This window comes from Drosophila mojavensis, unplaced genomic scaffold (genome assembly GCF_018153725.1).
Source record: "Drosophila mojavensis isolate 15081-1352.22 unplaced genomic scaffold, ASM1815372v1 contig_151, whole genome shotgun sequence".
NCBI lineage: Eukaryota > Metazoa > Arthropoda > Insecta > Diptera > Drosophilidae > Drosophila > Drosophila mojavensis.
The window spans coordinates 1,486,053-1,510,121 of record NW_025318684.1 but is presented as its reverse complement, the minus strand read 5'-3'; the positions used below and the strand labels follow the sequence as shown (position 1 = coordinate 1,510,121).

General features: G+C 37.1%; 3 protein-coding genes and 1 long non-coding RNA gene across 8 annotated transcripts in view; 2 read left to right on the top strand and 2 right to left on the bottom strand.

The window, feature by feature from the left end:
* The window catches only part of LOC26527676 (odorant receptor 13a), a 52,442-nt gene extending 49,664 nt beyond the window's left edge, over window positions 1-2,778 (top strand). For all 3 annotated transcript variants that reach the window (XM_032732989.2, XM_044007082.1, XM_044007084.1), the window contains 4 exons: window positions 1,015-1,114; window positions 1,217-1,327; window positions 2,161-2,322; window positions 2,378-2,778. In XM_032732989.2, the coding sequence (XP_032588880.1) occupies window positions 1,015-1,114; window positions 1,217-1,327; window positions 2,161-2,322; window positions 2,378-2,437 (433 nt within the window). In that variant the 3' untranslated portion in view covers window positions 2,438-2,778. The remainder of the gene's footprint in view (window positions 1-1,014; window positions 1,115-1,216; window positions 1,328-2,160; window positions 2,323-2,377) is intronic.
* Window positions 2,779-3,113: 335 nt separating this feature from the next.
* Window positions 3,114-22,925, top strand: LOC6585844 (inactive rhomboid protein 1). 3 transcript variants are annotated; one of them, XM_032732915.2, is made up of 7 exons: window positions 3,114-3,183; window positions 7,440-10,671; window positions 10,736-11,077; window positions 16,804-17,058; window positions 20,076-20,333; window positions 20,411-20,710; window positions 22,435-22,925. In XM_032732915.2, exons 2-7 carry the CDS (start codon window positions 7,480-7,482, stop codon window positions 22,726-22,728), a joined length of 4,641 nt encoding a protein of 1,546 aa, XP_032588806.1. In that variant the 5' UTR covers window positions 3,114-3,183; window positions 7,440-7,479; the 3' UTR covers window positions 22,729-22,925. The 3 variants fall into 3 exon arrangements, with proteins under 3 accessions (XP_032588806.1, XP_015016305.1, XP_002011469.2); XM_015160819.3 differs by lacking the exon at window positions 3,114-3,183 and adding an exon at window positions 6,957-7,112 and having other exon boundaries at window positions 20,411-20,593; XM_002011433.4 differs by lacking the exon at window positions 3,114-3,183 and adding an exon at window positions 6,957-7,112.
* On the bottom strand, window positions 3,545-6,550 carry LOC122756741. The gene is made up of 2 exons (XR_006356582.1): window positions 5,814-6,550; window positions 3,545-3,852 (listed from the first exon to the last, which is right to left on the bottom strand). It is a non-coding gene; the product is annotated as an uncharacterized LOC122756741 (long non-coding RNA).
* On the bottom strand, window positions 22,913-23,876 carry LOC26527241 (probable H/ACA ribonucleoprotein complex subunit 1). The gene is made up of 3 exons (XM_015160818.3): window positions 23,709-23,876; window positions 23,134-23,610; window positions 22,913-23,073 (listed from the first exon to the last, which is right to left on the bottom strand). Exons 1-3 carry the CDS (start codon window positions 23,743-23,745, stop codon window positions 22,967-22,969), a joined length of 621 nt encoding a protein of 206 aa, XP_015016304.1. The 5' UTR covers window positions 23,746-23,876; the 3' UTR covers window positions 22,913-22,966.
* Window positions 23,877-24,069: the final 193 nt, after the last annotated feature.

Genomic DNA, 24,069 nt, shown 5'->3' with positions numbered 1-24,069 from the left:
GTTGTACACTAAAACTGTGCAAGAATAGATTTTCAAGTTTAGAATTTAAGCCGCGTACATTTTTATAAATCAGGGACAGCTGAGAAGATTGCAAATTATTTAGTTTTTTGGCACAATGTTTGAATGAAGATTGCACCGAAGGTAAATTTACTGAAATAGGAGTCGATCTGTTCGATTTTTAGGTTTGAACTCATGAGCAACCACATGAGGTGGCCAGAAATTAGGATTACATAAAGTCTTAAAATATTCTACCGGCACACTAATCTTGAATGAAGCAATTTCTCGCAGGGTTGCGAAACTAAACTTCGATATAAAAACATTGGCAGAAATAAAAGCAGATACTGCCTCACGCGTCGTATCAGATGAAAGCCTAGATAAAAATACTTGCTTTCGAGGAGAGACGACAGATAAGGTGATGCCCGGAGTGGCTGACTTATTGTCACTCTTTGTTTGAGCAAGAATAGAAGTAGTATCCAAATTTGTGACAGGGGCTTGAGTTTCAATAGAAGCATAGGAGAAACAGATTTGGCACCAGGTGAAGGAGGAGCAAGCGAATTAGGTGAGGGTACTATTAAAGAAGGAGTTACCGACAACAAAGGAGTATCCAATTTTAACGAGTAAGAAGAAAAAACCAAGTCGATTTTTCGATTATTCTCGATAAAAAAGTTATCGGATGAGTTATCGAAAAATATGATGAACTTGTATCGCCTATGGTATACACGAGTGTGCATGCCAAATTTCAGCTCTCTAGCTCTTATATCTTCTGAGATCCTTTTGCTCATACGGACGGATGCACGGACAGACGGACAGGGCTATATCGACTCAGCTCGTCACTCTGATCAAGAATATATGTATGTACTTTGTGGGGTCTGCCACGCCTCCTTCCGCCTGTTACATGCATTTCAACAAAATTATACCCTGATTTCCCATTTTCAATGGGTTCAGTGCATAATAAAACAACTATTGATAAACAAATTTTATAAAAAGCCTCAATGTTTTCTTTTTTTGTTTTAGATTTGCTAAACGCTTGGAAGACTTTTTTAATCCCATACTTTTAGTGAATCTGATGATATCCGCCGTCCTTATTTGTATGGTAGGATTTCAACTAGTTACAGTAAGTTTTAATTTCAAAGTGTTTATTATTAATTTACATATGTATTTAGTTTGTTTTTATTTTCCGTTTTCTATTAACTTCTCTTCCTCGTTATCAATATAGCAAAGCGAATATTTATTTATTGGAGACTACTTTAAATTTATTGTATATATATCATCGTCAATTTCGCAGTTATATATTCTTTGCGCTAACGGAGACACATTGATCCAACACGTAAGCCTGAACAAGATTGTTTTTTCCATAATTCCTTGTATGTTCTGATATATCCTAATAGTTTTGCGCTGTCTCAACGTTAGTCTGAACGCGTCAATCTCAGCATCGCGTTTTTATACCCTGAACCCATTTAAAATGGGAAATCAGGGTACAATGGTTTTGTTTTGCACCCTTTTTTCGTGGAGTTATCTCCCAGACCACTTCGTATTTGCTCGGCTCTTCACTTTTAGGGTCGGGCGCTCGACCGAGATGGTCAAATATTGAACAAAAGAAGCCAATATTCTGCAATTCGAACCCAAAATCGTTCACACCATTCTAAGTTGAGGGCGGCACACGCCAATGTTCATCTCCCATGCATACAAACAAAGGCATACACACACGCACATGTAAAGGCACAGAGGCATACAAATGCTTCTACAAGGATGGAGTGCATTTGGAGGCGGAAGCTAAATATGTTTAAAATTTGGAAATCTATCTCTAAAGATGTACGATATATCATTTTACTAATGTTATTCGATCAAGATTTTGGGACACAAGCTCTATATGCGGATTTACGAGCTTACGAAATAAATATCCAATTCTCTAGATTCTATAGCTTCTGAGTCCATGTCGTCCATGGCTCCTTTTACCTTTATACATTTAACAACAAAAATATATCCTGATTCATAACCCATTCTCAATGGTTTAAGAGCATTGAAACAGGCTATTTGCATGATGAACATTTTTATAAATTTGTGGAATGTCTCAATCGAGCACCACCGACTAGGGTTTTAGTTTTGTTTATATAATTAATATTCAACTATTCAATAATTTATTTTCTTACTCCTTCGCAGTCATTAATCACAGCATGGCACTTATATAACTGCGGATGGGAAGAAATTTCGTACAACCGAGAGTTTCTCAAAAATTTGAAGTATATGATTCTTTGTAGTCAGCGACCTATAAGGATAACGACTTTTAAGTTTTCAACATTATCTCTCCAAAGCTTTACTGCGGTAATTATGTTGTTAATACGCACAACTTTCTGCTACTATTATTAAATATTTATAGATCTTAAGTACATCAATGAGCTACTTTACATTGCTGCGGTCAATTTATTTCGACAAATAAAGGACACCTCGAGGATTGTCAACACTAGAGTATAAAATTTCATTGTTATGTATATCTTGAAAATAAACCGGAAGGAAAGCTCTAGTCTTGACTACTTGAAATCCCCTGAACTCTTCGAAGAATTGATATTTTACAAAAATTCTTCGCGTCTTTCTGCTTACACAAGAAACACACACATAGACATAAATAGGCACAAAAATACTAAATGGTTAAGTGAGCGAGCAATTTTGGCGGCTAAAAATAAAGATGTGGATGACCTTAATTTTATAATTCAAAATAAAATCGTTGGTACTCTGTATTCATTCAAATCTATCGACTGTGTAACAAACGAAGAAGAAGCCGACTGAATTTTTGACCTCCTTGGATGTGCCTGGTTTACCACCGCACAATTTACAACTGAAGGTTGGCTCGGTAGTTATGATGCTTAGAACTTTAAACCAACCAAAACTGTGCAATGCATTATGGTCAAAAAGTCTGATATTTTGGCATAAAGTCATTTTTTTCATGTATTCATAACTGAAAATTTAACTTATTTTTTGATTATAGACACATTAGATAAGAAAAACACGTTTTTAACAAATTTTTCAAATTAGTCATTTAAATTTGGTGCGCAACTAAAGTCAGCTATTTCAATGCAAGCTTAAATTATCGGTATGCAACGTTAAAATTTATTAATCTTTGTCATTGTTTTGAGCGTGATTGTTTAAAGAAAAAGAATATTTTAATCATGGAAAGTAAAAGAACAGGTATTTAAAATTAATGTTCAGTGTTAGTTTGTCAAGATTGTGAATGTTTAGCTGTGTATGTGCAATTGTTGTTGGTGTCTTTTTACAGGTGAAATTTAACAAATAGAGCCGTGTTTCGTGGTGTATTACTTGTTCTGAGCGCGCTTGAGTGCGCAACTAAAAACGACATGTTCAAGATTAATGTTTATATATTTGGAATTAATAAGTTTCCTCTGCCCCTTTTTGTTCCTTTTTGAATAAATTGACATGTTGCAGCCAAATATGAGTTTCGGCGCTTAACGTTGCTGGAAGTTTGGGACAACAACAAGCGCGATGATAGTGCACTTATCATATGGGTAATGGGAAAAGTAAACAAATCTGATCTCAGTGCTGCTCAGGTGGATATATTTACTGAAAAAATCAGGATTTTTCTGAATCACGTAAAAAAATATTTGCCGCAGTGCAATCGAATGTTGCAAAGATTTAAGGCTCGACACGTAAGGTGGCCTTCGCAGTCAATTACTTTGACGTTAGATGAAAATGTGACGGATCTGGCATCTTCATCTGCAATGGGTAGACCGAAGCTAAACTATTCAGATGCTGGAGAGCGCCTAAAAAGAAAGTTAGCATGTGACCTAGCATCGGATAATAATTTTTCCACGCCTCATTTGCTTCACGCGGCTTCAGTTTCTGCAAAGAAAGCCAAACAGGATGAATTAGCGACAGTTTTAAAAGTCGTCAGGCAAGAAGACTGCTCTGAACTAAAAAAAACCTTGTTTCCAAATGATGTCACACCTCTTACTTCGGAAGAAGCACTGGCTTTTTTATTGGAAAATGGATTGACAAAACAGCAGTACATTAACATCCAACAACTTAACAAATCTCGTGGATGCAATATTTTTCCACCGTACTCAGCCCTCCTGGAAATGAAAACGGTTTGCAGACCACCCCAAATACACACTTCGGAAAGTTGTGCACAGGTTTCAATGCAAAATATCCTAGACCATACAGCCGAAAGAATTATGGAATTGCAAAAAGATGTTTTAGTTGAAATTGATGATATTTCACATTGCACATTAATAACAAGCTACGGCTTCGATGGATCAACGGGTCAAAGCATTTATAAGCAACAGTTTCATTCGAATGAACCTGCTTCCCTTGATCTTTCACTTTTTGTCACCACAATAATACCATTGGAATTAAAAGATGAAAATCAACGTATCATCTGGAAAAACAGAGCTCCACAGTCTGTTAGGTTCTGCCGGCCTTTAAAAATTGAGATCCGCTTATATCAAGCATATGTCTGAATAAAAGACAAAATCGAATTAAAAAGAAAAATCTTCCACAAGATGTCATATATCTTCTAAAGGCAGTATCTCCGCCAACCCAGAAAACTATTAATTCCGATCCGGAAAATTCAGATTCGGATTCTAATTTAGATCACGAATCTGACTGTGAAGAGCAATATAACATTATTGACCATTGACTACAGCTTGAAAAAAATTTGGAATAATGTAGTTTGTTAGATTTCTATAAAAAGTGTTTGTAAATCTAACTATAACTATGGCCAGATTTGCCATCACATTGGATCATTGCAACCTATTGAAGATGCACAGCACAAATTCTTGCAAATATACTTCATGGGCAATATGGAAGAACAACTTGACCGGCGTCAAGAAATCAACACAGCTATGAAAAGAGCAATTCTCCAAGATTGGTCAAGCTGTTCAAGTCTGTTTTAGAGCGCATGCCAAGAGATGACTATAAAATAGTAATCAGAGCAGATAAAAGACCAGCTTGAACACATGAACGCACATTTAATGCTCCAACAATCGATGAAGTGGCAATCCTGATTGTTGGTGAAAGCTTACACGACTGGGCAGCTACAAAGAATATCTTAAACGCACCGTTCATATGACGCTTTACAATACCCGCTGATGTTTTGGCAAGGAGACGATGGATATAACTTTAATATCAAAATGTTTAATCCATTGAATGGTAAAATCAATCATTCTTTTCATTTTAACTTTATATACATTTCATTCTGTTTGCTTTTGGTACACAAAAAATGTTATCACTCTTAATTTAGTAGAGAGTAGCTGTAAGAGTCGTAAACCTATTAGGGGTTCTAATTATCCAACTGAATTTTTGAACACCTTGGATGTGCCTGGTTTACCACCGCACAATTTACAACTGAAGGTTGGCTCGGTAGTGTTATCATGCTTAGAAATTTAAACCAACCAAAACTGTGCAATGGAACGCGTTTGGTGATAAGAAAACTGATGAGCAATGTGATTCACGCGTCGATACTCAAAGGATAATTTAAAGATGAGTTAGTTCTTATTCCTAAGATTCCGATGCTCCCAACAGATATGCCCTTTGAGTTTAAACGAATTCAATTCCCGATTCGTCTTGCCTTCGCCATGACGATCAACAAATCACAGGGCCAATCTTTGACTATTTGTGGCCTCAATCTAGAAAATTCGTGTTTTCTCATGGTCAATTGTACGTGACATGCTCACGTGTTGGCAAGCCATCCGTTTAACAAATGTTTAACAAAAATTTGGCCAAGTTTCAGGGTGATTCGCGCAAGTACAACAAGAGTATGGTGACTTTAGTGGCACACTGTATGTATGCATTTATGTATTTACATGCACTCGAAGCCAAAGATCATTTCTGTTGAGTTTTTTATTCAAACTGTTTTTTGCTGAGAGTCTTTATGTGCTTCAAAACAAAACAAAGAGAGCCACTCAGAGCGAGGTCGTGTCTGTATAATATTTTCGGTTATGTTACGAACAGTGATGTCATTTTTTTTCTGAGCAAAAAAAGCTGGATCAAGGAAAAAAAAAGCTGAAAAAAGCTGGATTCAAGGGAAAAAGGTTGACATAAAAGCTGATTTTAATTACATATGTATATATGTACCAAACTATAGGTATTTTTATTAAACATAAATCATATCCTTGACAAATAGACCAAAAACTGCCTCCTGTTCAATTGTCTTTGTGGGCAATTGAACAAAAGATAATTTGTTTTTTTGCACATAGCCCTCCATTGAGCCTGCGTGCTTTTTTGTAGACGCATGCGCTTGCAAGTCAATTAATTTGGCAGTTATTGTGCAATTGCAATAACTGCAATACGCCCGTGTTGCGTCTGTGGGGTCCTTCCTTAGCCAATCCTTGAATTCTGTAGCCCGTAGCCACACATCTCGCACTTTTTGCTTATAAACTTCCTTCGGCATGATTTACTACGCAAACGAATTTCACAAGAAGAGAAGATAACGCGCCAATATCGGTATGAATTTTTAAGAGAAGGTTAGTCGATTAAAGTAAATATCGATACTTTACGTAAAATATATTATCGTTAAAACAGCTGTAAAAATTTATAAAAAATTTACTTTGAAAAAAAGCGGTTTGAATTTGCTAAAAAAGCTGGAATTCCCGCTGCCCGCTGTTTTCAAATTTTTCCCGCAATCGCACTTTTAAAAAAGTCAAATCAGACGGCAAAGAAGCGGAAATGACATCACTAGTTACGAAGCAGGGCTATGGTAGCTAATGATTGTGTTCACCGTACCGTAAATGGTTCTCGTTCATTTCGGTTCAGAAGTGATGAAATTGAACTATTTTATTCATTTCACTTGCATCTAATGACGTCACAAATTTTGACATGCGCATTGAAATCGAAAAGTGAGACACTGTGAATGACGGACTGATAAAAGTAAATATACATATCTAAGCGTATGTACATGCACTCATTCATGTATATATATTTTCACATATATAAATAAGAGTACATAAGTATGTATTTAAAAAATTTCGCTCTTTATTTGGTAAAGAACAAATTGAAACAGAACGATAACAAAATGTAAATGAATTTTTTTAAATACCGAAAATTCATTCCAGAGTACATGACACACATAACACCAACTGAAAATGTGAATGCAATCCACAATTGTAAGTTCCGCCGAAAGGTATGCCTTAGATAATTTGTGGAAAATCGATAAGCCAAGTTTATTTGCTGTATCTGTAAATCTGAATGTTTTCGTAATATATAGAAATAGATACATACATATGTCGAAATAAACGTTTAAAAGTGTTCAAAGTAAAAATATAAGGTTCAATATTAAAAATTGGTTATTCAACTATGCGAATAATATTATATGTATATTATTAAAATGTCATCCAAATAACTGATTTATATACATATGTACATATATACATGTATGATAGATGTGTAACAAGTAAAGACTCATAAACTTAATATACTCAATAATTTTTCAGATAAGCTACTTAGGAGTGAATCACAGCCAGATAACTAAATATGTATCCCAATCCACGACGCAATGATTTCACGGTATTAGGGGCGACCGGATCTGGAGCCGGAACGGAAGCCGCGGCCGGCGAAAACACTTCTGCCACAGTAGGATGTCAAAAGTCATTGAACTACCAGCTTTCGCTAAAATCTAATGGAGATGAGTCAATGATCGCAATAGCCGGTCGATTCAGTCCGCATCCGAATGAGATATACTTGGCTCAGTCTGGTAAGCTAACAATACCATTGGCCAAATTTGATGATACGCTAGTTAATGGCAGTCTGCCACCACCATCACCGGCTCCGCATAGCGATTGCTTGCCGACAAGTCTTAGTCAAAATCAAAATCAATCGAATTTTCATAGTAAAATCGGTATTTGCAACAGTAATGCAGCGAATCAACTACAACAGCTAAATCTAAATAATTTTCAACATCACGCCCACTCGCAATGTCATCCGTTGTCATCATCGAACTCGTCTTCGTCCCTCTGTACAAACAATTCCGTACTAAGCATGCAGCCTGACAATTCGGCAAGTACTCACTATAAGCAGATTGACAAATATAGTATTCAGCAGCATTCAAGTGCTACACGTGCCATGTCGCCCAACACGAAATATCGCTATCGAGACTCGTCACAAAAATTGAAATTAATGGAAGCAATAAACTTAGCAACAGTTGCAACAGCAACGTCTTCAGCTCAAATTCAAATTCCGACTTCAGCTTCGGCTTCGGCTTCAAACTCTGCTTCGGGTACAGCTTCATCAATGGGAAGATATTTTATAACACCCAAGCAAGTGATGAAATGCGATTCATATGGTGCTTATTTGGGGCCAACGGTGCATACACCAGTGAAACGCTATGTTCCAACACCACCCCCAGTTAGTGACGTATACTCAGACTTGCCGGTAACGTCACCCTTGCTGCAATCACAATATGTGAATATACCATATAGTTATCGAACCAAGTGTTGTCACAATGATCACCAGCAAAGTGAAACTAGCCAGCTACAATCCAATTACTCGAAAAGTGAGCAGACCTACAATATGACATCGACATCAACAACATCTACGAGCTGTCCATGCTCGTCCTCATCGTCAATCTCATCGTTTCCAACACCACTAGCTGCAGCGAGTGTATGTTCACCAAATGTTGGATCTAATACAAATGGTGTTGGAACGTGCAGCAAATTTCGATCGTCAGCAATTGATTCACGTTCCATAATCTGTAGTAACTCAGATGAGAGCGAAGCCCTTATAACCTTACATTCAACAATGGCACAGAGCGAATCACAGCGTCAAAACTTAACCCAAATTCAGGCTCCGAGTCAAGTTCAGGGTGAAGACACTGGCGGTACCTGTTTGCATTGTAATACAACGCGGCGCACAACGGGTGTGCATCAGACAACTCAGACAACTGGGCCAATTAGCCCAGTACCAGTAGGGCTGCCCATGTCATCGGATCTGGGTAAGCTAAAACTGCACGACCAGGAAATTTTATTAGCAGCTCAAGGCAATATTATTGCGTTGGATGCAAATTCTTCTGAAATATATTCGATGTCACAACAACAACAATTGAAGATCAACGAAACCTTTCACCGTCAAACACAGCACCCACAGGAAATCTATCAGGCTGCTCAGCTTTCTAACTCTCATAATTTGCAGCAGCTTCAGAATCTCCAGCGACAACCAGTCTCCATGCAACACAAACAGCAGCAACAGCAACAGCAGCAACAGCGTCAGCTTCAGCAGCAACAGCAGCAACAGCATCAGCAGCAACAGCAGCAGCAGCAGCAGCAGTTGCAGCAACTGATTCATCGGCATTCATGCAAGAAACGTATAATAATTCATTTGAGAAGGGAAATTTCGCGTTTCTTTGGAGTGGAAGCGAGTACTGAAGCAACAGACTTTGCCATCTGGTATGGACGCCATCGACGTCTGGCAATCAGACGCTTCGGTCCATTGAACGAGCTAGAATTTAATGTGGACAATGGACGGGATGGAACAATTATTGAGGCAAATGGGAATAGCAATAGTACTAACAACTACTATGCAACCGATCGTCCCGATATATTGCCAGCTCAAGATTCGCAGCATGCGAATGTATCTGTTGGGACTTCTAGATGGCGAAAATGTTATGCCAGAAACGATTTTAATTCCAATGAATTTGTGGAACGAAAAGCTTCGGTGGCACATATGTTGATGACAGGTGTTAGCTATTTGATCAACGTATTCCAGTTACGGTCTGCGAATTTCGGGCACGCTATCAACATTAACCAGCGACGTCATCGTCAATGGTCGCGCAGTTTTGCACCAATCCATGTGCATGGCAGAGAACTGGATATGGATGCTGTTGGAGATTGTAACATTAGCATTGCCGATAGCCTAGCTGCGTTGATCGATGACGAGGTCTTCTTTGATTATCCTTGCGATATTTCAAAGTCTCTAGTTAACGAGGAGAACTCTGAACAAGCAAACAAACATAATGGAGTCATAGTTGGTGATAGTGTTGAGACCAACGTTGGTGTTTATATGGCTGAGCGACATCATAATGGTTGGCGCATATCGGCTCTTAACGGCAATGGAAATGGACCCGATCTTCCTTTGATGCCTGATCACATGCCTCTCGGCGCCAGCAACAACAGTAGCAATCCTGTTCCATCTCTGTTGCGCGCCAATTTACCATCAAATTTGACATCAACATCAGCTATGAGTCGTGGGAACCGAATTACCCCTAAATTGCTCGATGGAGTTTTAGAGAACTCGCGTCGTCCACAAAGGCAACACATCAAATACTTGGCCATTAATGATTTGGACGATCGTTGCGATCATAGGCCCTTCTTTACATACTGGATAAATACGGTGCAAATTGCTGTGCTTTTACTATCAATTGTTTGTTATGGCATCGCACCGATAGGCTTTGGCAACGATCAAAAGACCGGACAGGTGCTGGTTACTAGTTTAAGTCTGCAAACGGTGCAGCACATCGAGCAGCGAAATCTTTGGATAGGTCCTCGCAACAATGATCTTGTCCACATGGGTGCCAAATTTGCAGCCTGCATGCGGCGAGATGTTAAAGTAATGGAAGTTGTAACAAAAACCCGAAGACAGGAGCGTGAAACGGCCTGTTGTATACGGAATGATGATTCCGGCTGCGTGCAAAGCTCACAGGCGGATTGCTCAATACGGGGTCTTTATCCAACAGTAAGCATTAAACACAATTTACAATTTATTTTTGATTAATAAATGTTTGCATTCGCTTAACTAGAAGTCCATATCCACTTGGAAAAAATGGTCACCCGGCGAATCGGGCCCCGGCGGACGGATATCAGGTTCAGTATGTGGTCTAGATCCAAAATTTTGCGATGCACCCGCTTCGATTGCTCCGTACGAGTGGCCCGATGACATAACTAAATGGCCAATTTGCCGGAAAACTAATTCATTTTCTCAACGATATCGCTATAAAGATCACACGGCTGAGCATATGGTCTGTGAAGTGATCGGTCATCCCTGCTGTACCGGAGTCTATGGAGAATGTAGGATAACCACACGCGAGTATTGTGATTTCGTTAATGGATACTTTCATGAAGAAGCTTCTCTCTGTTCACAAGTAAATATGAGATATACCTTATATTTTAAAAGATATATATATACAGGTATATACATTTATTTTTTAAACTCATTAAGAAAATTAAATTAGTATATTGGTTTTATATTCTTGCTATCCATCAGTCTGTGCGTATGCACGCAATTTATTTCGGTGCAATTGAGACTAGAGATTCCAAATTTTAAGTCTGTAGCTTCAATAGCGCCGAAATACGGACAGACGGACGAACAGTAAGGCGGACATTGCACAGAACTAATATACTAATTCACTTTTGTGAATGAGTATAATAATTCACTTTCGTGAATGAGTAAAATAAAGTTTTCCGCAGGATTTTAACTCGCACTACACTACACTCAGAGAGAGTTCTCAGTGAGAGTTAGCAGATGTGTTTACTTTTGTGCTCTGCAAGTATTATTTTCTCTTAGTTAAATAGTCTTATTAAAATTCACATAATTGCGGTTCGGTTGATTATTGCAAATATCTATCTATTCCTGTGCAAGGTTTAATCCGTGGTTCGCTGTGTTTTTTGATAACTGTTTTTTTTTTATCTCGACTAGAGCCTTCGACTCCTGTTTTCTTGTATCTACCTTCGGCGCAATCATCATCGAGCATTATACCAAAAATCTAAATCTTCTTCTCATATGTCCCTGGTTTACCAAAATGTACGAGTCTTGAATACTAAACTTAAAAATGTATTCTTATTCTCATAGCTTTAATGTACAATATGATATTATCGCTTTCACTGAAACATGGTTGTGTAATAATATTCATAATAGTGAGATCCTTTCAAGTTATTTTACTGTTTATAGACTTGACCGTGCTATGCGTAAAGGGGGTGGGGTGTTAATTGCTGTTAAGTCCAGTATCCTCTCCGAAGTGTTTACCTTTTCGTCCCTTAAGGATGCAGATTTTATAGGGGTTAAATTAACTCTCTCATCTTGCTCATTATTTATCGCATACTCTTACATCCCTCCCTCGTCTGATGGACAAGTTTATGTTTAACATATAACTTGTATCAAAGAAATTTATGAGCATGTAAATGATAGAGACTTGTTTCTTGTGTTGGGTGATTTTAATATTCCTAACACTTCCTACTCATCAATTTGTAATGCAAATTACTTTATTCTGACAATCGATCACTATCTTTTTGATGAATTGTTTAACCTGTCTATGTTTCAGATGAACCCTTTTTCAAACCATCTAAATCGCACTCTAGATCTTATGCTTGTTAATCATGATTCGCTCATTAATGTCGTGAGATCAACTCCTTTCTGCTTACCAGAGGATATACATCACCCCACCTTACAGGTTTTATTAACTGTTGATAATCCTCTCACTAATACTCCTTTGCCTTCTGAGCTTAATCGCTGTTATCTTAAATGCAATTTTGTTTTCCTTAACGAATTAATTAATTCAACAAACTGGTCTATTTTATAATAGTCGGTTGATATTAATTTGGCAGCATCGTTTGTTTATACTACCTTAAACTCTATTCTGAATGTTTGTGTCCCTCTCTGCCGTATTTCGCAAGTTTCAAATAAGCCACCTTGGTATGACGAACATGAAACAATCAAAAATTACAAGCTTTTTTAAATCTTTATAAATTTTTCTTTAATATGATTTTGTTTATGTTTAATTTTGTTTTTAATTTTGTTTTAATATTGAAATGAATGTGTATTTTATTTATTTTTAAAAAGTTAAAATTGTTGAAATGTAGTTGAAAAAAAAACCCCTTCAATTCGATTTAAATGGAAACCTAGGTAAATCGGAAACCTCTATAATTCATAAAAAATTCGGTTCCCTTGCCATTACGAATTATCGAGACTCGACTGTATAAAATAAGTAAGAAAGCTGTAGTTAAGACTGCTCGAATACGAGATCTCTGAATCCTTCGAGCAACTGTTATATCATTAATTATTCGCACATGCACACACACAGACAAACGTACGCACGCATAAACACGCATTGGCTGCAGTGGTGCCTTACTAAGGGAACTGAATTGTTCAATAACTTCTTGTGGATGTACTTTCTTCATGAAACTTTCAGATTATGAATAAAACAGGTATTTGCTAAAGCTCAAGTCTCTAGTATTTGAAACACGCCTGTTACAAATGTGATGGTGAGGGGGTGAATTAGAGGTGGGGGATAAATTTTGACAAAAACCGAATTTGTATAAAGTGCATATAAGTAAACATATCAAACTTGAAAAGTCTAGCTTTAAAGATGTAGGAGATATAATTTTATTACTGGAAAAAAATTTGAAGTCTTTAGCTCATATATCCTCTAAGATCGACGCGTTTAAACATACGGACAGACGGACAGGGCTAAATCGACTCAACTTGTCGACCTGATCAAGAATATATATACTTTATGGGGTCTGCCACGCCTCCTTCTGCCTGTTACATACATTTAACAAAACTATTATACCCTGATTTCCCATTTTTAATGGGTTCAGGGTATAATTAGCAACATTTACTTACAATGCATCTTTAGGACGCACAAAGAACACACCAAGATCTTTCACTGTAAACTAAATTTAATCTTCATATTTATACCATCAACATTGAAGCCAAAAGTGTGCATTGCTCAGTTGTATGGTCTCCGCAGCTTAAACTGTATTAGGATCGTATCGAAGCGGTTCAAAAACAGTTTCTTCTCTTTGCTTTAAGAGATCTTAGGTGGGACAGTAATTTACGATTACCGTCTTTCATAGTAGGCTTCAGCTCATCGATCTTTCATAACCAATCGCAGAACAATTTTAGGAATTGTTTTTCTGCATAAATTGATTAGTGGTGATATTGATTCGTCCTCTTTGTTGAGTCGTCTAAATTTTTCGGTTCCATTCCGAACAACTAGGCACTAGGGATTATTCTTTGCACAGTGCGTTTCATGTTCTTTGTCTTAATTTTAATAAATATTATCACGTATTTTCCTTAGAGCTCTCACTTCCTAAAATAAAATCTTTTTTTTTTAGCTTATATCAGGGAAATCACTCACAGAGTACTGGTATACATTTGACAATGTTGTGTAGTGATTTCTCAATCCTATCCTATATTCTATTTTGGCTCTTCCTTTACTCTTTTCTTTTTATTATTTCTTATTCTTTGGCATTATCAACTATTCTTGCAACAACTTTTAATACTTTCCGTTTTCTTTTCTTTACTAAATCTTTTTGTTTTTCTTTTTATACCCTGAACCCATTGAAAATGGGAAATCAGGGTATAATGGTTTTGTTAAAAGTATGTAACAGGCAGAAGGAGGCGTGGCAGACCCCACAAAGTATATATATTCCTGATCAGGGTGACGAGCTGAGTCGATTTGGCCCTGTCCGCCTGTCTGTCCGTCCTTCCGTCCGTATGTATGAACGCGTCGATCTCAGAAGATATAAGAGCTAGAGAATGAAATGATATGAATGAAATTTTTTTTCTAGGTCCGTGTATAGCACGCGCATATTAAGTTTTTCTTTTTATATCGATAACTACTCCCGATATTTTATTATCGATCAAAAACCTTATCGAAAGCTAGTTTTTTTATTACATCTCCTACACCTTCAGAGCTAGAGCTTACAAATTTTAAATGTATATAATTTCGATTTTTGTTGTAATTCACCCCCCATATATCCACCCCCTCACCATCACCTTTGTAAAAGACGTATTTCAAGTACTAGAGACGTGTGCTTTGGAATGTACATTAAGATTGTACGTCTAGAAATTAAATTATTTAATAAATAAATTCTTATAATGTTGTACACACTACAGCGCAGCCCAACCGCAGTCGCTGCTTACTGCGCAGTTAGCAGAGCGCGTTCTAATACGTGCGTGTGTATGTATGTGTGTCGAAAAGAAAAGCAGACTGATTAGAATATCAGATTAGAGGGTTCAGGGTATCTCCTAGTCGAGCAGTCTCGACTAGTCTTCTTACTTGTTTTTTTTTTATTTATTTATTTTTTGTATTATTTTTTTTTTTTATCTTAAAAATTATTTTAATTATTATACTTACTGGACCTTGTTTAGGCCTTTTAATTTTATGTTGACTCCCGATTTTGTCAATATCTTTAAGAAATAAATAAATTAATAAACTAAAACAGATGTAATCGGTGCCTCTGCCTACAGCGCCACCGCTCCGCTTTTAACAAAAGTAATTAAACGAAATCACATTATTGTCAGGACCACATTAGCGGCTGGAAACTCAAAATGAATGTAAAGACAAATCAATCGCAATAGAAATGGGTGTACATCCCAAAGCACAAGTCTCTAGTACTTGAAATACGTTTCTTACAAATTTGTGGCGAAGGGGTCGTGTTATCCTACATCTGTGTATTCATTAAATGTATAAATTCAGTTAATTTGAACTCTCTAGGTGTATTAGTATTCAAATAATGCTCAAAAAACCAAATCAATTTACCGATAAAAGTAAATCGGATAAATTATCGAAATATCGGCTTAGCTCGTCGCCCTGATCAAGAATATATATATATGGGGTCTACGATGCTCCCTTCTGCCTGTTATATATTTTTCACATTGGTTCAGGGTAGGAAAAGAAAAATATTCCCAACGAAATATCTAATTTATAAAAAATGAAATATGTATGAAAAATCATAGGATCGAAGAGGTTTTGAACCCTCGTTATATAATCGTCATCCTAAACATTGCCGCCACAGCTTCTAATAGCTAAAATAACATAACATATCACAAAACTAAATTAACTGCTGGAAAATCCACAAATCAATCGTAATTCTAAGAATATGCCAGAAGACGCGCTTTAGTCTGTACGCATACAATAAATGATGAATATGTGCACACGTATAGGAAAATTTACCTGTTCTGCTGCTAACTTGGAGCCGGTTTCAAAAATATCACGAATCAAAATTGTATAAATTATACATGTAATTTATAGATCCTAGCTCCAAAGATGTACTATAATAATGGAATAGCTATCGATGACTTCTCCGTTTTAACGGGATCAGCCTTGCTTTTTGCTGCACACTAGAGATATGAAAATTGCACTATATGTAAATATGTACATATGTACATATACTCGGGCTGACAGCGTGTGGGCTGTGAAATGGTATTCTTCAATCCGTAACGCCCGACTGCAACTTTCTTATTCATATTTGTATACCCTGAAACCATTGAAAATGCGAAATCAGGGTATAATGGTTTTGTGAAAAGTATGTAACAGGCAGAAGGAAGCATCACAGACCCCATAAAATATATATATTCTTGATCAGGACGATGAACTGAGTCGATATAGCCCTCAGAAGAGCATGTAGACGCGTGTATACAGTACAAGTTTATCAAATTTTTTCTTCTTCAAATTTACTGTGTATATACAGTTGATGGATACGAAGGCTTTGTCCCCAATTTGTAAAAAACGTATTTCAAGTACTAGAGAGTTGTACTTGGAAATGTACACACATAAAGATAGTCCTACTACAAGATAAATTATTCAACAAATGAATACTATTCCCCACACACATTGCAGCGCAGCCCAAGCGCTGTCGCTCTAACTGCGCTGTCAGCAGGTTGCGTGATTATACGTACATGTATCCACACGTGTGTATGCATGTGTGTATAAAAGAAGTGCAGAATGAGTAGAAAATCAGCTTAGATGGTTCAGGGCATCTCATAGTCGAGCAGTCTCCACTGGAGCCTTCTTACTTGTTTATATATCATATATCTCATAAAATATCCAACATATCACTAAAATTTCTTGAAATTTTTTTTCAGATATCCTGCCTGAATAACGTTTGCGGCATGTTTCCCTTTATTGCCGTGGAAATACCAGATCAGATATATAGACTTCTGACATCGCTGTGCATGCATGCTGGCATTTTGCACTTGGCAATTACGCTTATATTTCAGTATTTATTTCTCGCAGACTTGGAAAGATTGATTGGCACTTTGCGGACAACTGTAGTTTACATAATGTCTGGCTTGGCTGGAAATCTAACCAGTGCAGTTCTAGTACCGCATAGACCTGAGGTATTTTCCAATATACACATATTTCTATATCAACATAATTAAATATATATATAAAGATGGGAGCAGAGATTTGACAGCCCACTTTTATACTAAACAAGTAAGAACGTTGCAGTCGGGCGTTACCAACTGCGGATTGCTCCCATCAGCAATTTAGCAGCTAAGTTTAGCTCTAATACTGTAGAAAATACGGATTTTTCCCGATTTGCCACGCCCCCACTGGGCGTAGACACATTGTGCAGAATGAGTACATACCAAATTTCAGCTTTTAGCGCCTTCAACTAACATGATTTCTGGCATATCGGAAAATGCATTTTCCCATTTGCCACGCCCCTAGTGGGCGGATCGGGAAAATTTTAACATTTTATAAATCGGAGATATACATGAGTATGTGTTCATACGGACAGACGGACGGACAGCAAGACGGACATTGCACAAAAGCAATATACTAATTCACTTTCGTGAATGAGTATAACAATAAGAAAATCTTAATTCTATAAAATACATTTGAGAGAGGAAATGTCGTATTATACCATAAACCCACTGAAAGTGAGAAATCCTGGTATAATCGTTTTGTTAACATGTATGTAACTGGCAGAATGAGGCGTGGCCTTATAAAGTAAATATATTCTTGATCAGGGCGACGAGCTGCGTCGATTTAGCCCTCTCCGTCCGTACATCTGATCTCAGAAAATATAAGAGCTAAAGACTTGCAATTTTTATACCCTAAAAATGGGAAAAATCGATAACTCATACCGAACTTTTTTTATCGATAAAAAACCTTATCGAAAATCAGCTAAAAATTATATCTCCTACATCTTTGGAGCTACAGTCTCCAAATTTTGAATGTATGTTTATATGCATTTTATACAATTTCGGTTTTTGTTAAAATCCACCCCCTCACCCTCACCTTTGTAAGAGACGTATTTCAAATACTAGAGACTTGAGCTTTGGAGAGTGCATGCATATTCATGCTATAATCATAATCTGAAAGTTTCATGAAGATCGTATGTCCAAAAAAAAGTTATTAAGCAATTAAGTTCTCATATGTAGTAAGCGCACACTGCAGCCCATGCGGTTATATGTTCCCGTGTTTATGCATGCCTTGTATGTGTGTGTGTTTCTTTTTTAGGCGCTATTGCTTTAAGACGTTAAATTTATACATACTACTATGTATATACTCTCAATATACAAAGCGTTAAAATTTTCCCAATCCGCACACTCTGGACGTGACAAATTCGAAAGTGCATTTTCCGATATGCCAGAAATCATATACTTTGAACAGCTAGAAAGCACAAATTTGGACTGTATATTCGCGTTTACTTGGGTGGTAATCAAAAAGCTATGGCAGATATAATTACTATTAAAGACGTGGTAATTCGGATCTGAAGATATAGTGATTTTTCAAATTCTGCTTTATTTTAGGCGCTATTGATGCTAAAGACATGTCCACGCAAAACCAAATAGCTTTGGCGGATATATGTATATAGATATGAAGTCTCCAGGTCTAATAGTATTCAAATTAGGCTAAAAAACTAAATCAATTTATGGATTATTCTCGATAAAAAAGATATCGCGTGAGTTATCTAAAAAGTTTGAAACTCGTACTGCGTATGGTATATACGAGTATGCATGCAAATTTCCGGTCTCTGGCTCTCATATCTTCATATACATACAGGTATCCTTCGTATAACGCGATAGTTACGTTCCAAAAGAATTACGCGTTATCTAAAACATAGCTTTCATATAAATTTGGGGGTTATGTTCCAATACAAGCAGACAGACGGACAAGGCTAAATCAACTCAGCTCGTCGCCCTGATCAAGAATATATATACTTTGTGGGGTCTGCCACGCCTCCTTCTGCCTGTTACATACATTGCAACAAAACCATTATATCCTGATTTCCCATTGAAAACGGGTTCAGGGTATAAAAAGTACCTATGACTAAAAATAATGGGAAGTGCACTTGTTACTTTAGTTAGTCAGGTACTTAACTATAAACGCGATTCTGCAATTCTAACCCAAAATCGTTCACACAATTCTAAGTTGAGGTAGGCACACGCCAATACTCACGAGCCATGCCTACACACATGCACATACACACACGCACATGTTAAGGCACACAGGCATACAAATGCTTCTATGTACAAGTGATATCCCATATATTGTGAGCATCGCGTCCCCTGCGTACACACAATGTAACGTATGTATGTGTGTGCAGTTCAGAACATCTACCAAATGCTGGGTTTTAAAAACACTGCAGGCATCAAGAGCTTCGCACACAGGCATACAAATGCTCATAATACATGTAGCAAGGGACAGTGTGTGTGTGAATGTTCGTCGCGAAAACATGTTCTTTATGCACACCAACGCTTTTATACCCTTCCCACAAATAATGACAAAAACGCAAACTTTTTGCACGAGCATGGCAAACGGTTTGAAGAGTTCGGCATACTCTTCACTCAGAAGGAAACACATGGATCTTTCTGCGAAAACATGTCAATTTTTGTGAGCTGCTGCTTGTGCTCACATGCCTACAAACATATGCATAGAGAGAGAGAAAGGGAAACATTGAGCACAGAGGGATCCTTTGTATAATAGTCGACCCTCTCGGTCGAGCGCATGAAATGAAATGATTGTGCTTTCGGACATTTTCGTAGCCCGAACCTAAAAGTGAGGAGCCGTGCTTTACACTACGAGTCCGGTCTATGTGTTCTCTGGTTAGTGTCTGTACCCATAGAATAAACAATGAATGTGTGCATACGTATAGGAAAATTTACCTGATCTGCTGCTAGCTTTTAGCGGGTATTCAAAACGTAACAAAAATCAGAATTGGACTTCATCTTCGGGTTGACAGTTCAAAATCAATTAGATGTGATAACGTCCGACTGCAACGTTCTTGTTTTAAATATATACAATACATTCTGAATTTCCGTATTCTGCGGATTAACGGTACGAAACTCGTATGTAAAATGTACTAAACCATCTTCAATGTGGTTCGTATTCAATATATTGACAGGTGGGACCCTCAGCATCTCTTTGTGGTGTAGTGTCGTCGCTGGTTGCACTCCTCTTATGGATGCATTGGAAGCATGTGAAAAAGCCATACATGTCATTATTTAAGATGTTGCTTTTGACAACAGTTCTTTTCGGAATTGGTACACTGCCGTATCAACTAAATTTTGCTGGACTTCTGGCTGGGTTTGGATGTGGTACATTTCTAACAATAGCGCTGGTACCATTTGCGTCTTTCACCAAGTACAGACGCAGGAAAAAGGTAAATAATTACTATAATTTGATTAGGGTGCAAAACTTAATTAAAAATCGTCTCTCGTGTCCATTCTATATTGCCAGATAAATCTTATTTGGACATGCCTGCTGTTCCATTTCTTTATGTATATGACTCTGGCGACAACTTTTTACATTTACCCCAGCGAATTTAACACGTTTAGCTTTGTGGATGATATATTCGGGAGCAATAATGGCAACAAATACATTGTTCCTACAAACAGTAATATAGGTCAGCACCATGGCGAGGTAAGCAGCACAACCCGCAGATATTCCGAGACACAAAAGCCTCAATATTATTATCACCATCACTCGGAAGACATAATCCGGAACACCGTAGCATATCCTGAAGTTAATACTAAATCGGTAAATATATATATATATATATATATATATATATATATATATCTAGTTGTCCCGGCGAGCTTCGTACCGCCTAACAGTCTCTATATATATACAACAAAGTCGAGTTTGTTACAAAACTTATAATTCGAGATCTGCTGCACCAATTTTCATGGTTTTTGATTTGTTGGATTTGTCTCCGCCCCGAATAGCATTATGTATTTTAAAAATACTGAAAAATTTGGGAATACTTGAAAAATACGTTATTTTCCCTAAAAGTTCTTTAATTTCGGAGCTGTCAAATTTTTGTATTAAAACCAGTAAGTAATGTCGTGTTACCTTTTAGCTGAACTAATTTAGGCTTCTATGAACGTAATACAATAATACAAAAAAATATTAATATAGATAATTGTAAGAATTTTCACGAATCATCAAACAATATGCGTAATAATTCATCGAACTAACCTTCTTGGTAGTTTCCCCACCTGAAACAAATACAGTAAAAACTGTATTTTAGAACCCCTAATAGGTGTACGACTCTTACAGCTACTCTCTACTAAATTAAGAGTGACAACTTTTTGTGTACCAAAAGCAAACAGAATGAAATGTATATAAAGTTAAAATGAAAACAATGATTGATTTTACCATTCAATGGATTAATCATTTTGATATAAAATCCATCGTCTCCTTGCCAAAACATCAGCGGGTATTGTAAAGCGTCATATGAACGGTGCGTTTCATATATTCTTTGTAGTTGCCTAGTACTGCGTCGTGTAAGCACAATATCGCGTGCTTCCAAGTTTTCACCAACAATCAGGATTGCCACTTCATCGATTGTTGGATTATATCCGTGTTCTTCAATAATTTTCGCCCCAAATGAAGTCATTTGGATACAGGCATTGTATTTTTGAGTGCTCGCTAGAAAAGTAGGGAACGCAATGGCTCTGGTGGCGGGACCACTAATGGTAATGTCACTTTACAACAAAGGCAGGGGCGTTTCACCAGCAAATTTTATTGCGCCACAATGCTGGTAAACAACGTCCATTGGACCAATGCAAACTAAACGATGCAAGCTGTAGTCAATGGTGCAATCATATCGAAGCGCTGCTCGATTCAAATCAATCCTTGAACCATTTCTTAATGCCGTTTCACGGGCTGCCTCTCTTTGAGAAGCACGAATTAAGGCCCTTCTTTGCTGGGTACTAACGCGGCGCCCTTCTCGAGCGATTTCTCACTCTTCGTCAGATAATTGACTCGCGATATTCCGATGCCTAATTGCATCATGGGTCCGCCGGGAAAGATTAGATCTTCTAGGACGCGGCATTTTTATTAATAGTAATACTGAATATGCCCTCGCACAAAACCATATAAAACAATCGAGAAATATAAATATAAATAATTTACACAAATTTATGTTTGAGACAAACAAATACTATTGTATAATATGAGAGCAGGACCGAAAACTGTCACTGTTATCAAGCCTACTGAGTATCAATGGAAATTTGAATCTTTAGGGAAAAAACCGCGTTTATCAAAGACAAATCCAACAAATCAAAAACCATGAAAATTGGTCCAGCAGATCTCGAGTTATAAGTGGAGAAGCACTTTTACACAACTCTCTTTTATATATATAGAAGATATATATATATATATATATATATATATATATATATATATATATATATATATATATATATATATATATGTTGTTTTATACGGGAATAAGCTAATAATTAATTCTTTGGCAGCACATCTATGCAGAAACTAAGGCGCGTCGGCAAAAAGATTTTGATCTCTGGCAAGAAGGACTTTACCCTCGATCATTTCGCTACAGTTCCAACTATAGCGATCGCATATATAACAAAATTCAATCGAATCTACTGTCGGAAACAAATCTATTAAGCCACAAGACACAAGACTCGCTTGTCCCATCTTCGACCCGAAAGAAAAGCATTTCTCGAAGTATAAAGGAGGCGTTGGATCTTAATACCAACACTAAACATGTTGAAAATATAAATGATAAAAATTTAAAGGGCCTCTAAATCTTCCCCACTCAAAATAACACATCTATGTCAAGCAACAAATACACAATAAATAATTGCACTAAATACTACAATATGTACATAAATATACATACCTAAACATATATGTACATGCCCACAAAAATGCACAATATTTTGCATGTATCGTGGTCAGTACTTAATAAAATATTAAAACAATTTAAGATTTATCAACCAAATCTCGACTTTTGTATTATTTTCTTAAACATTTGATTTTTTATTACCAACGCCCACGTCCTCCGCCTGCACCACCACGTCCTTTATTAAATCCGCCTCCACGAATTGAGCTACCTCTAAATCCACCGCCGCCACGTCCTCCACGATTTCCTAAATTAAATTATATTAGATTGTTATAATACGCATGTTTAATGTGCTTTGTGTACGAACCCATGGCTCCACCACGTCCACCTCTTACACCACCACTAGGACCGCCTCTCTTTTTTTGACCTTTTGTCTGTGGTGGCTTTGGCAGAAATCTTGCAATCGGCAGCAGCTTCCCAGGGTCAATGAACAATGTTTGATTCGGCTTAAAACTATTTGCATATATATTATCAGACAGCTTTATGGAAACAGAGTAGTCACGAACTGTTCCGAAAATTTCGTCAATTTTTCCGATCTGCTCCTTATTTTCCAGAAATATTGGTGCATTGAAATATGGTACATCGTCTATATCTACTTTACAAACTATATCATTCTGGCATATATAACTGAGGTTTCCCAATGCAATAACGCGTTCGGGTGGGCCCTGATCAAAAGTCCCACGACCACCACGAGATCCGCCCCTGCCGAATCCTCCACCTGCAGATCTGTTGAAGGCACCACCACCACCTCCTCGCCCTCCACCACCTCCAGATCCACGAAAGCCTACATACAAATGTTTATTGAAGGAAATAATTTAATGATTCACATATGTATATATCTATGTATATGTAATTGAATAAAAAATCAGTACATTGGCTTACCCTTGCCACTACCTCCACGAGGACGTCCAAAAGCCATTTTGCGCAAATTAATAAAAGTTAGAAAAACAATATCTGTAAACACGTGCAAATCACGGCAACCAATTGCTGTTGTATTTAGTGGTTCTTCATAAGTTCGATTGAGTGAATATTTATACTGAATGAACTACATCAAAAACTAAGTTCACTTTCCAGTGAGTCTATCGATTCATTCGAAATATGCAGCTCATTAGTACTGAAGGAACATCGATGTTTGACGATAGCGATGTTTCGATGTTTTTCCATCAAAAACATCGATGTATCGATGAAACATTTTTATAAATGTATTTAATTGGTATATTCTTAAAATTTTTCGATTGAAATC